The 12287-nt window shown below is 41.9% G+C and overlaps 1 protein-coding gene and 2 non-coding genes across 3 annotated transcripts; all 3 read right to left on the reverse strand.

The window, feature by feature from the left end:
• Positions 1-1280: 1280 nt before the first annotated feature.
• On the reverse strand, positions 1281-4398 carry rpl10 (ribosomal protein L10). The gene is made up of 6 exons (XM_041055094.1): positions 4297-4398; positions 3203-3261; positions 2684-2791; positions 2293-2431; positions 1852-2014; positions 1281-1479 (listed from the first exon to the last, which is right to left on the reverse strand). The coding sequence occupies exons 1-6, from the start codon at positions 4317-4319 to the stop codon at positions 1324-1326; spliced, it is 648 nt and encodes a 215-aa protein (XP_040911028.1). The 5' UTR covers positions 4320-4398; the 3' UTR covers positions 1281-1323.
• LOC121177320 lies at positions 1583-1715 on the reverse strand. Its single transcript, XR_005893219.1, has one exon. It is a non-coding gene; the product is annotated as a small nucleolar RNA SNORA70 (small nucleolar RNA).
• On the reverse strand, positions 2917-3049 carry LOC121177323. The gene has a single exon (XR_005893220.1). It is a non-coding gene; the product is annotated as a small nucleolar RNA SNORA70 (small nucleolar RNA).
• Positions 4399-12287: the final 7889 nt, after the last annotated feature.

Here is a 12287-nt window from a genome sequence, read left to right on the forward strand (position 1 = left end):
GTGGTCAGATATTGTTTAGAAAAAGTTGTTGTCTCAACTACAATAAACTCATTCAGCTGAGGTCTGTTGCTGCAGAGTTTTTTAATTCACTTTTATCATTAATGATATTGTTCTGCCTGAATCACATTCATGTTATTAACATGTTATTAAGTGTGGTTTGGACATTTCAGAAAGTCACGACATGATTTGTTATTGTACAAAGTAAATCAAGTAATTCTTCCATAGGCTTTTTGAAGTGACTCTATTTACCATAATGTTGGCTTGTGTTTCCCAGTGTTCTCATCACTAACCCTATTGGACTGTGCTTACCCTCATTGTGAAATTCAACCAATCACCATCATTTTCTGTTTCTGTTTGCTTCCTTTGCTTTTACCAATATTTTCTCTCTCTACGGTACATTAATTTATTTTGAAAATATCAGAGCTTTTAAAATATTCACACATCATGAAAAATAGTCTGACTTCCCATTTTAAGCTTTTCAGAGCCATGGAGGTCTGAGTTTCCCTGCATAATGGCTTAAACCTCTGAGTAACTTAGTAATTTTGTTGCACTGTTAAAAATGTCTCTTGGATCATATTGTAGTAGATTCATTGCACTCGTTCATGAGTGAAAGTCTTTGCTTTGTGACTCATTCCTGTCAAAAAAAGGACCTATTTCATGTGGAGAGCAGACTGGCATCACTGTGAGGCCTGATGAACATACTGACTGTGAAAGCATGGGGATAAAAACAGACCATGATGAAGTCTGAGGGGTTAGATGCCACATGTGCAACATTTATGAAAATCTCTTTTCCAGTAGCCATTAGATGCTAATAACCAAGTACTTCGAGCTTTTGAACTGAACTAGTTTTTAGTCTTTTAATGTGGCACGGTTAAAAACAGACTTTGTTGCTGCAGCGTTGTGCACTGATTTCAGTTCACATGTTTTCACCATGTTGTTTTCCCCCCAGTTGAAATCTGTTTGCTTGCGTTGATGCATAAAGCTCCTCTGAGATAATCACGTCCACTCAAAACCTCACACCTGACAAATGCTGACATACATTATTCATGTTTTGTTGAGTTTGTGTAATTTTATGTTACCTGTACTACACCAGCATATATCATAAATAATATTTACAAATGTATGACATGTCATTTATGACATATTATGTCATAAATCTGTTCAGTTTAAGACCTTTACATGAATCACCCACTAAAGTTTACACATTTTATCACAGACCGAGTGTGAATACGTTTCCAAATGTAGGAACACTGTGAAAAAGTCAAAATCAAAGCCATCACTTTTGTAATCAAACCCACTTTTATTGGTTGCCTGTTACATAGCCTACACAGCATGAAGGGCCTTCCAGCGGGACAGAGGGCCTCTGCTGGGGATGTACTTCACCCCACAGCCGTCTGGGATCAGACGCTTCTCAGCCATCATGTCATCAAAGTCGCAGGCGTTGAACTTGGTGAAGCCATACTTCTTGGAGATATGGATCTGAAAGTTGAGAGCAATGTCAAAAGCCAATTCAGGCACAAAACATATCTGCAGATGGCTGAATGATCTTAGTAAAACGCCTGTGAAAGGCCTTTGATAAGCACTTTGTCTCAGTGGTCCCTTAAAGCACTCAGCACCTCCCAGCTGAGGACATACACAACCAAAGAGTCACTGTCTGCAGCCTTTGCACACCAGAACCGCACTGCAGCAGGACCAGTCGGCTTAATAAGCTGCAGAGCTGTCAGGGTTAGCTTCACTCTCTCTGCGTGTCTTTGATGAGACAAAATGTTCCAGCTGTTCAACACAACTGACTAAAACATAAAGATATAACCCCAGGGTTTGAGTGTTGAGACAGGTGATGTTCTCCTTTACCTTCTGGCGTCCAGGGAACTTGAACTTGGCTCTGCGCAGAGCCTCGACCACGTGCTCCTTGTTCTGGGCCTTGGTACGCACAGACATGATCACCTGACCAATGTGCACACGGGCCACGGTGCCCTGGGGTTTACCAAAAGCACCACGCATTCCAGTCTGGAGCCTGAGAACCAGAAGACAGAGACAAGTGCACAAGCTTATTAAATAAAGAGTGAATAAGACGGTATTCAAATCACCTGGATTTGGCTCAAATAGCTTCAGGGATACAAAACACTGCAGCAGTTTAACAGCCCAGTGCAGCAGTTTGTAAAGATTGCTCTGGACAAATGAGTCGAGAGAAACTTATTTAACCACAGACAGAAATTCTAACTCATTACAGTGTGTTCATGGTGATGATGATTTACATTGACTGTGTACAGATCCAGCGTGACAGACTCTCACCTATCAGCTCCAGCACAGGATAACATTTTGTTGATACGGATGACGTGGAAGGGATGCAGCCGCATACGGATGTGGAAACCATCCTTACCGCAGGTCTTCACCATGTACTTGTTAGCACAGATACGGGCAGCCTCCAGAGCTACAGGGGGAGGGGAGAATCAAAGCTGACATTAGTGCCTCAGCTTCAGCTTGAATAGACAGCATTTAAGGGACAATTCCAACATCAGTGGATGATCAAAGCTGAACTACAATACTTCTACCCGAAGTAGGCGGGCCACGTTTATGGACTTAAGTCTGGCCAATTTTAGGATTTAGGACAAAGTCTGACCAGTAACAGGTTTCAGGTCACATGGACATCTACATGTTTGGTCAAGGCTCCTTGACTACTCACCTTCTGAAGACAGCTGCTCGTACTCATCAGAGACCATGTGGCCGCACAGGGGGAACTCATCTACCTTAGCCTTCTTCCTGCCCAAGTCGAAGATCCTGATCTTGGGATCTACATATGACAGGAGACAACAGAGGAGAAAATGAACCTCTGATTAATACTCCTTCAGGAAACACACCTGCATACACAGATGGGCAGTGGATTATCAATGATCACTCAATGGATGAACAACACTATTTTGTCTCAGTGGTCCCTTAAAGCACTCAGCACCTCCCAGCTGAGAACATACACAACCAAAGAGTCACTGTCTGCAGCCTTTGCACACCAGAAACACACTGTAGCACAACTGGTCGGCTTAATAAGCTGCAGGATTATCACCAGGAAATTACTGCTATTATTGTCAATAACTGAAGTCAAAACATCAATGCACACTTGCACAAGTGTTACCAGCTAAACTGATTGCAGCACTGACCACACTATTTTTTGAACACTGAAGCTGCGTAAAGAGTAGAAAGATCTTACCAGGCACGCCCCTGCAGAAGCGGGACTTGGGGTAGGGCTTGTTCTTGCAGTAGCGGTAGCTGTGGGAGACATTCAGGGTTACAATGATCAATTTATACATGCAAGTCATCACTTCTGCTGTCACATTCTCTGAAAGATAAGAATCATTTCCTAGTGTCAAGACCAAAACTAACAATGTGTTAGTCTGCCCAGGACCTGTTTCTGATCCAAACCCCACCTGTTCCTACACAAATGTAAACAGGTCTCCAATATATTTACATTTTTAAAAAGCCCAGCAGCTGGACACTGTGTAGTTTTAAACAAACAGGTGGACATAGAGCTAGACAGATTTGTTGGGGAATAAATGCCCCTTTGGATTAATGTACTGGTGAGTATTGGGGGCAGTAGGATGGTGTGTGTGTGTGTGTGTGTGTGTGTGTGTGAAAATGGTGATGAAGGAACATGTCACAGAGTGCAAAAGCCTGGCTCACTGCTATGTTCAATAGTTTCTGGACATCAGTGGAGATCTATGACACAGTGGAACAAGATTTATCAGTCCTTGGTTTTGTTGTTCTTGTATGATTGGCTGACAATAAGATAAACAAAAAAGAGAGTATCATCAGCCATAGAGGGATCTCTGGGACCAAGAGAAACCCTGGAAGGGATTTTGAGACCCTCCAATGTTACAGATCACGCTTACTGATAATGTCAAGTGATCGATCGCCTGTAACTGTCATGCACCTTTACAAAGTATAAAAGTAACGTACCAAAAAAACACAGGTGTAACATAATCTAAAGAGAAAAGCTAAGGTAGGTGGGTCTGGGAATCGCGTGCTAGCGGTAGCAATATTCTAGCTACAGTTAGCTCAACACGCTAGCGCTTTGTGTCAGTGAGGTGACATTATGACAGTCTCGATAAAGACAGACATTCACTGCTGTTAACACTGGTAACAGAAAGAGCCCTGAGTTTAATGCGACAGTAAGCAGACGGCCTGTCAGCAGGCCTGCCGGCATGCCAGCGCTGTGCACATGGCGAGAGAGAGAGAGCCGCTGCCATTTTCCTCCGACCTGGACTAATGTGGCCCTGTTCTCGAACGATGTAATAGAGGACTTACCAGCGGGCTGGTCGGCGGCCCATGGTTGCGATCTGTAAATTAACAAATATAAATGTGTTATATAGTTAAATTGGGGCTAAGATTTCAGATAAAGAACTTTAAATCTGCCTATTTTAGGGAGAGCCGAAGAAAACCCGCTCCCACCACGCACTCACCTAATGGAGGAAAGGAAGATGAGGCGACTTCCGCTTCGTCATATGGCGGAGGAGGGTGTCTGAGGAAAATATATTATACGTTTATTAACGCATTCTTTTTGTTTCAGCGTGTATTTGTTTTAATATAAGTGCGTCAATATAGAAAATCTATTTAAACATATTGTTATAAAAATTCATTTGATTGCTGTTAACGTGGTTCACGGGAATGCTGGGAAGTGTAGTTTTATTCGAAGGTCGGAGACTTCAGAGTGACGTCGACCTGACAGCCACAGACCGTACAGTTACTGCCACTTTAACCCTGAACCTGCCGCACTCTCTTTAGCTTTACACTGTAAAATGTAGGCCTGCTGTTTGATTCCGTGTATACACGGCTACAACAATATTCCTGTATTTAACCAGTTTAGTCCTAATAACACTTACATGTTCCAGGGACATGTCAAAGTCAGTTCCAGTAGATTAAACTACAGTAAACCAACAGCATGAAGTATTAAAATTAGATTTACTCTGAGCAACCTCCACATGGAAATATTACTTCAATGTCAATGCATCAATAATATTAATCCATTAATAAAATATCACTCATAGGCATTGATTTAAAAAAGAATATTTTGATGACAGTACTTCTGTATTTAATATTCATTTTACTCCAGTAAAATTGTAAATCCAAGACTTTTACTAGTAACTAAGTATTTTATAGTGTGACAGTCTTTTTCACAGCAGACCTTTGGGCTGGTCACAGTAGGAACAACACAGGTGTTACTAACATTAACAACTGTTCTATTCTATTCAAGTGTCCTAGTCCTACCATAGTGAGATGAGCATCAGGACCCTGAACCTGAAGTGTTTTTATACGTTGGTATCGCTACGAGAAAATAATCTGAATATGCCTTCCACCTCTGCCATGTTGTACTAAACCATTCATATAAAGCAACAGGCACAACACCCTGGAATCTGTTGGCATGAACTGAATACTGCTGCTCTTAATGTTGCACCTGTGAATTTGTGCTTTTCCTGCAACATGTCAAAATGTCTACTGTGAAAAAAAGCCTACATTAATTGTCCATCATCCACATTATGTTGGTAGAAATCATTTGAGATCCTAAGGCATTCTATAAAATGTCCTCCAGGGGACACTGTTGTACCATAAATGTGTAAAATTCTTGATCTTGTGTGCCCTACTTTGTTAATTCTTAAAAAGGAACAATGAGCTCATATCTAAACTCTTGTTAATGCAGAACAAATGTTGTTCTCTAGCTGGGGAATGTGAGGAATCTTAACCTTGTTCTGACTCTGCTCAGTCTGAGAGCTGCTCCAACATCACTCAACATAACAAGGATTGTTAAACATCATAAGGCTCCTGAGGGAAGTGTTAAGGTTATTCAGTCCAGACGTCATGCTTGGTGTCCTCACACCTCTTTGAATGTAATTTGAGTAAAAAGCCGCTGTTTAAGCCTTCAAACCTCAAATTGTCACGGCCAACATCAGGTTTAGACCTGGAGATGGACCCACATGAATAAAATTGTGGAGTCTACAAATGAGGAAATTGTGTCCTTTTACAAACCCAGTCTGTTCGGCCCAGCCTGGATTAGGAAGTGGCAATACACTGCCGCTCCTTGCTGAGTGAGTCAAACACAAAGCGGATATCTCAGTCAGGAAAGTCACTGAACTCTGACAGGGATCCCTGTACAGCCTCATGTGAAGGTCAGCTATCAGCACAGAGCTGCCTCTCTATCTTGTCTCGTCCTTCTGTTTTGTCTGAATCTCCTCCAGACTTTTCCTGTGTCTGAGCTAAACCTCGCTGAAGGGCAAGAATGACGGTGTGACGATGGAAAGAGAGCAAGGACCAAAAATGGTCCTACAGTATGTGCCTGTTTCTGGTGACCAACGACAGATGCGTGTGCGCGTACACACACACACTAACACACACATTACAACAGAAATAGCCTACAACTTTGTCACACAAGTCTTAAAAGCAGGTCAAAATTTTCCATTTACATCCAGGCTGCAAAATTAAAGGGGTTTGCTTGTTTTATTAACATGTGGGAACAGCACAGGCAGTGATTTAAAAAAGAGTTTAACACTTTGGGAAATACTTATTTCTTACCAAAGGTTAGATAAGAAGACTGATACTACTCAGTATCTGTATGCTAAATAGAAAGCTAGAGCCATAAGCCTTTAGCTTAGGTTAACATAACTACTGGAAACACCAGCCAACAAACCTGGTTCTGTCCAAAAGTAAAATCATCCTGTAAAAAGCCTGTAGGCCAGTATGCTCAATGATTCATTGTAGTCTCCCTGGATAAAACCATCAACTAAATGCCTGATGAGGGTGCAGATGAACATGTAGCAACACTAGATGTGTATAATACATGTGGAGGATTGAGCAGAACACACTTGATTTTGACAATGATGCTGATGATCAAATCAATGACCCTGTGGGGTTTACACTGTTGCATGCTGCTCTCTTGGCAACCTCTCTACAGAAATAAATTATTAACATTGAATTGCTCATACTGCCAACCACACCCTCACACACACACACACACACACACACACACACACACACACACACACACACACACACACACACACACACACACACACACACACACACACACACACACACACTGACCAGTGTGACTGATGTACGAGGGTGTGGTAGCCAACACCCTGTTACTTTAAAAACGGAAGTGCTGTCTGTGTGGGTAGGTTCAGGCAGCTCCTGAGTGTGAACACAGTACAGTCAAGTATTATCAAGTTCACATGTGAGCACTGAGGTCGTTTCAAAACTACAGGAGCTGTAGCACTTTCTTTTCTCATTCTGAGGTGTGAATAGCAGGAGACAGAGAATAAGATGAGAGCACAATGACTTTAGACAGTGGAAATATAGAGTTCAGAGTGAACCTGCATGGACAGATGGGTGGGGTTATAAAATACTATAGTCACACATTTCAGATAGTGTCAAGTAAGCTGTTGGTTTTTGAGATATTTAATAAATCAATTTACAACTGTTGTAAATATATATATATATATATATATATATATATATATATATATATATATATATATATGTGTGTGTGTGTGTGTGTGTGTGTGTGTGTGTGTGTGTGTCATATACACACATATATACATATTTATTTATTTATATTTATTTATTCAGAGGAAAACCTCATTGTGTCATCACCTACATCAAAGTATTCTGTGTATGGAATTATGCAACAGGCTCTGACCAGGTTTAGTCCCTGTTTACATTTCTCTGCTCTAAACAGCAACGTCCAGCTTCCTAGTTACCATACAACACACCTATGTGTGTGTGTGTGTGTGTGTGTGTGTGTGTGTGTGTGTGTGTGTGTGTGTGTGTGTGTGTGTGTGTGTGTGTGTTTTTTTTTTTTTTTTTTTTTTTTTTACCAACAAGTGTAAATGGCTGTTTAAGGGTTAAAACTTGGTTTTAGGGTTCAGGTTACAATCAGGTTTAGTTTAGGGTTAGGGTCAGGGTTAGACATTTAGTTGTCATGGTTAAGGTTAGGGTTAGAGGCTGGGGAATACAATGCTCAAAACCTTGAGACTTGAATGTTTTTGCTTTCAAGTTTCAAGTCAGGAGTTGAGTCTATGGGGAGTTCTGTATCAGATAAGTGAAGTCTTGAATCCTTATTTTTGTGAACTGAAGGATACATTTAGTGAATTCAGTACTTTCTTAGTGTCAACAAAACCAAAAAATAAAGAACCAAACCAAAAATGAGTTGATGGTACTAACAAGTATTGTGTGTGTATCCATACCCTGATATATCTTATTCCTCTGTGCCACAGAGCTCCATAAGAGAGACTGGTACTGGGTGACATGTTCCTTCATTACCATGAACACACAGAGTGGACTGTTTTGACCCGGTCCTTCACAGACGTTCCTGCTGCCCCAAATGTTCACTGGAGCACCAAATGTGGATTAATCTGCTGCGGAAAATAGTCCCCAACGAATGAACTGTTTCATCATGTTTGAGTGACTTTTGCCAAAAACTGATCTCAATCTCATAGCTCTGAATGAGAGGCACAAGGAGTGTATGCATGTGCGTACAAGTGTGAGCATTAGGATGCTGTATGTGTGCCTCTCTGATCTGGATGATGTAACGCATTTCGAATGCACTTCATAGTAATGAAAAAGTGATATGTTCTATAATGTAAAGCAGGAGAAGCACAGACTTGTGATTAACAAGTCAAAAGACTGTATCTGAAGGATGAAGGATGGCACACAGCTCTCTCCGTCGGAGCTGCTGCATACGTCAGATTGTGCAACACAAGGAAATTTTTGCTGAGTGGGCATTTAGTGCCTATATTGTTGACTGAGAAGTGAAAATGAAGCATTGCCATGGAGACGGTGGCCTGGGAAAACATAAACAAAGTCTGACTCATTCCTCCTTACCATCTATCATTTGTTGGGGGTTTTTTTTCCACTCTTATCCATTGAGATTCCTTCACATCATTTCATTATAGTGGCCTCACACATTAGTCATCATCATGCAGGCTCACCAGGTTCAGTGTAACAGTAAACATGAAATGAGCAGAAAAAGACTTCTAGGAAAAGTTACCTTAGTGTGCTTTCTCATAACTTTAGTGTTCAAAGTAAACTATAGATAGGAAGCTTGTCTTAATACCCAACCATGTTTTCCTGAAATCTAAGAGACGTGTCTACCCCCCACTCCCAGTTTCAGTTTGTTTTATTGGCATGACGAATACATTCATGTTTAAAGAAGACATGTGAATAGCACAAATACAAGTTAAATAGATTCCAGGGAGCAAAACAACGGGAAAGACACTAAATCACATACAATGTTAAAAAAATGTATATTTTATATAATTGTATTGTTTATTGAATCAAGCAACACTGCAGTACTTTGATGTCTCTGCCTCACTGTCTGTCTGTATGTCTGTCTGTCTGTCTCTCTGCAGGTCGTGTCTCTACAGGTCTTTGTGTCAGGCTCAACTGCTTCAGTAATGAGATCATATGATGTCATGCAGTTCATGTGGGAGCAGCCTTCCTGGATGTGTGTGTGTGTGTGTGTGTGTGTATCTGTGTGTGTGTGTGTGTGTGTGTGTGTGTGTGTGTGTGTGTGTGTGTGTGTGTGTGTGTGTGTGTGTGTGTGTGTGTGTGTGTGTGATTATATAGGGCCTCACAGGAAACACACCAACCACAGCACTAATTGTTAATCTAATAAGCTAAACATTTTCAGTAACAGTGTAATTCTATAAAGATTACTTCGTGCCCATTCTCTGTTTGTGTCTCTCCTCTGCATTCTCTGCTGTCCATTTACTCTTCTAGCCCAATTACTCTATCATTGCTCCACCGCTCCACCAGACCCCCCCAGTCTTAGCTGCACAGCATCCCATCATTTTCAGTGCCTTTCTATGAACTCTGTTCCTGATTTTTTTAAACAACAGTTCCCCACATGCTGATTTTAGGCAGGTTTAATATTTGCTATTTTCACCATCTTAGTGTAGTGTATGAGCATGCTAACATTTACTAGCTCTCAACACAAAGTACAGCTGAGGCTGATGGGAATGTAATTAGTTTTGCAGATGTTTGGTCGTAAGTATTGGACAAACAGAAAAATGTTCATGGATACAGTTCATAGGGGGAGCATGGCTCCTCCTGAGTTCATCTTAGCCTCTAAGTGGAGATTTACACATTACTAAATTAAAACAGTTTGCACAACACAAACAAGGTCACACTTAGAGATTCATTCTTAATATTTACCCCCAGTAAATACAAACAGCTGGTGCAACTCAGTCTTGGGGACCACGAATATCATTTTATGGCAATCCATTCACCCATTAAGAAACTTTACTCAGAGACAAAGTGGTGGGCCAACAAACTGACTGATATTCACAGAGCCACAAAGCCAAGCTGCTAGCATAGCTATAAAGATGACTGAGAGAGGGAGATGGAACAGAGGGAAAAACGAACAGAGGGGAAAACAAGCAGGGGAGATGATTAGATGAGGACAGATAGGGGTGAGGTGTCGAGCCAAAGAGACGGATCACAAGGGTCAACCAGAAAACAGCAAAAACATTTTTTAAGCCTCCCTCCCTTTCCTCTCAGCCTTCCTTTTCTCAAACTTCTTGTTAATGGTATCTGATTTCATCCCCCACCCCCCACAGACACATTCTTATCTATGCATGTTGCAGTAATACACAGTCGCACACAAGGAATGCATCATTTCAAATACTTTCAGTCGCCATTCATCTAGGGTGACATCACTATTTGTTTCCTTTAACATCTGTTTCCAGTGAATCCAGTCCAGATGCAGGTGAAGAGGACGACTGTAACCTTATATTTCATCATGTGTTCACACTGCGAGCCAGAGGGGATGATTGACAGAGAGACAAAAGGATTCCAGAAACACACACACACACACACACACACAGCAGAGTTGCACAGGTGTGATTCACTCATGAGTGTGTGTGCAGTATCTGTGTTTTTCTGAAGTGGTGATGCAATACATATAATTCACACAATGTCACCTGGATCTGGATGAGCAAGAGGATTTTTACACACACACACACCTACACAGTCACACACACACAGTCACACCTACACAGTCACACACACACAGTCACACACACATAACTGACACGTCAGTGAGCCAGCAGGGTCATGATGATGTCACTGGGATCAGACAGCCTCTGCAACACTACACTGTCTTACCTGGAGGTGCACATGTGTTTATTCAAGTATGATCTTGTGTATAGGTGTGTGTGTGTGTGTTTGTGTGTGTTTGTGTATATGCACACTTAGCAGACATTTGCCATTTTGATGTTCGCACATGAAAGTAATAATAGAAATCTGGACCATTTAACACAAGAGAGGAAAGAGGAGGCAGAATGGGGGAGGGAGTGTGAGAGGGCGATCAGTCATTCATAGCTGCTAACTCTCTCCACATTCCTCCCCCCTTATATGGACAAAACTACTGGAGCCCATCTCTCCATCTCTATACCACACACACAAATTCAGAAGCCACCAAACTACAAACAGTTAGGGCTTCTTCATCTTTGTCATGCGGCCACTCTGCAGAAAGCAGCCCACAGCACCATTTTGCACCCCAACTCAGGACAAAAAACACTGATATCCAGAGTCCATCTCTCTGCTTCGCTGCAAGCCTCTGTTTGTTTGCTTTGCTCTTTTCCTCACTCAGGCTGTTTGGCCTGTTCGCTGCTGTTCTCAAGCCTCCTGTGTTTAGATGAGTTCAGGAGAGTAGAAGACCCAAGAGAGGCGAGCTGGTCATGAGGGAATCCAGCAGTGCTTTCTTGGGGAAAGAGCCAGAGAAATAGAAAATACAAGAAGGGAAGAAATACAGTGATGGGGTGGCGGTGGTGGTGGTGGTGGTGGTGGTGGTGGAGGTTTGGAGATGGGGGGTGAGGAGTGCACAGGCAGGCTGAAAGAGACAAGAACAGAGTTAGTGAGAGGAGGCAAAGACAGGCAGGCAGAGAAAGAGAGGCAGAGAGAGAGGAAGCGAGAGCTTACCTTAAAAGGCTGTGTTTGTAGATGGAGTTGGGCGTCGGAGTGTTTAAATGTACTCGTGTATGTGCATTCCCAAGTTGTTAAATGTCCCCAACCTATATTAACAGACAGATAGAAGGGATTAAGAGGCTTTATAGAGCACATGATGGACAGAACTTCAGAGGGGATTCAGCTAGAGAGAGACCACCTTCCTCAGAGCTGGACTTACATCACTTTTCAGGCTACATCTTAGTGATGATGGAGGAGTTTGTGATGTTGGGTGCGTGTGTGTATGTGTGTGTGTGTGTGTGTGTGTGTGTGTGTGTGTGTGTGTGTGTGTATCTCTT

Source organism: Toxotes jaculatrix, chromosome 2 (assembly GCF_017976425.1).
Source record: "Toxotes jaculatrix isolate fToxJac2 chromosome 2, fToxJac2.pri, whole genome shotgun sequence".
In the NCBI taxonomy this organism is placed as follows: Eukaryota; Metazoa; Chordata; class Actinopteri; family Toxotidae; genus Toxotes; species Toxotes jaculatrix.

What these genes read in the sequence shown, in the direction of transcription:
- rpl10 (XM_041055094.1), bottom strand. Translation starts at nt 4,319, where the DNA reads ATGGGCCGCCGACCAGCCCGCTG. An exon ending in GGCCGCCGACCAGCCCGCTG is followed by an intron (nt 3,262 to 4,296) that starts GTAAGTCCTCTA and finishes TGTCTCCCACAG; the next exon opens with CTACCGCTACTGCAAGAACA. An exon ending in CGAGCAGCTGTCTTCAGAAG is followed by an intron (nt 2,432 to 2,683) that starts GTGAGTAGTCAA and finishes CTCCCCCTGTAG; the next exon opens with CTCTGGAGGCTGCCCGTATC.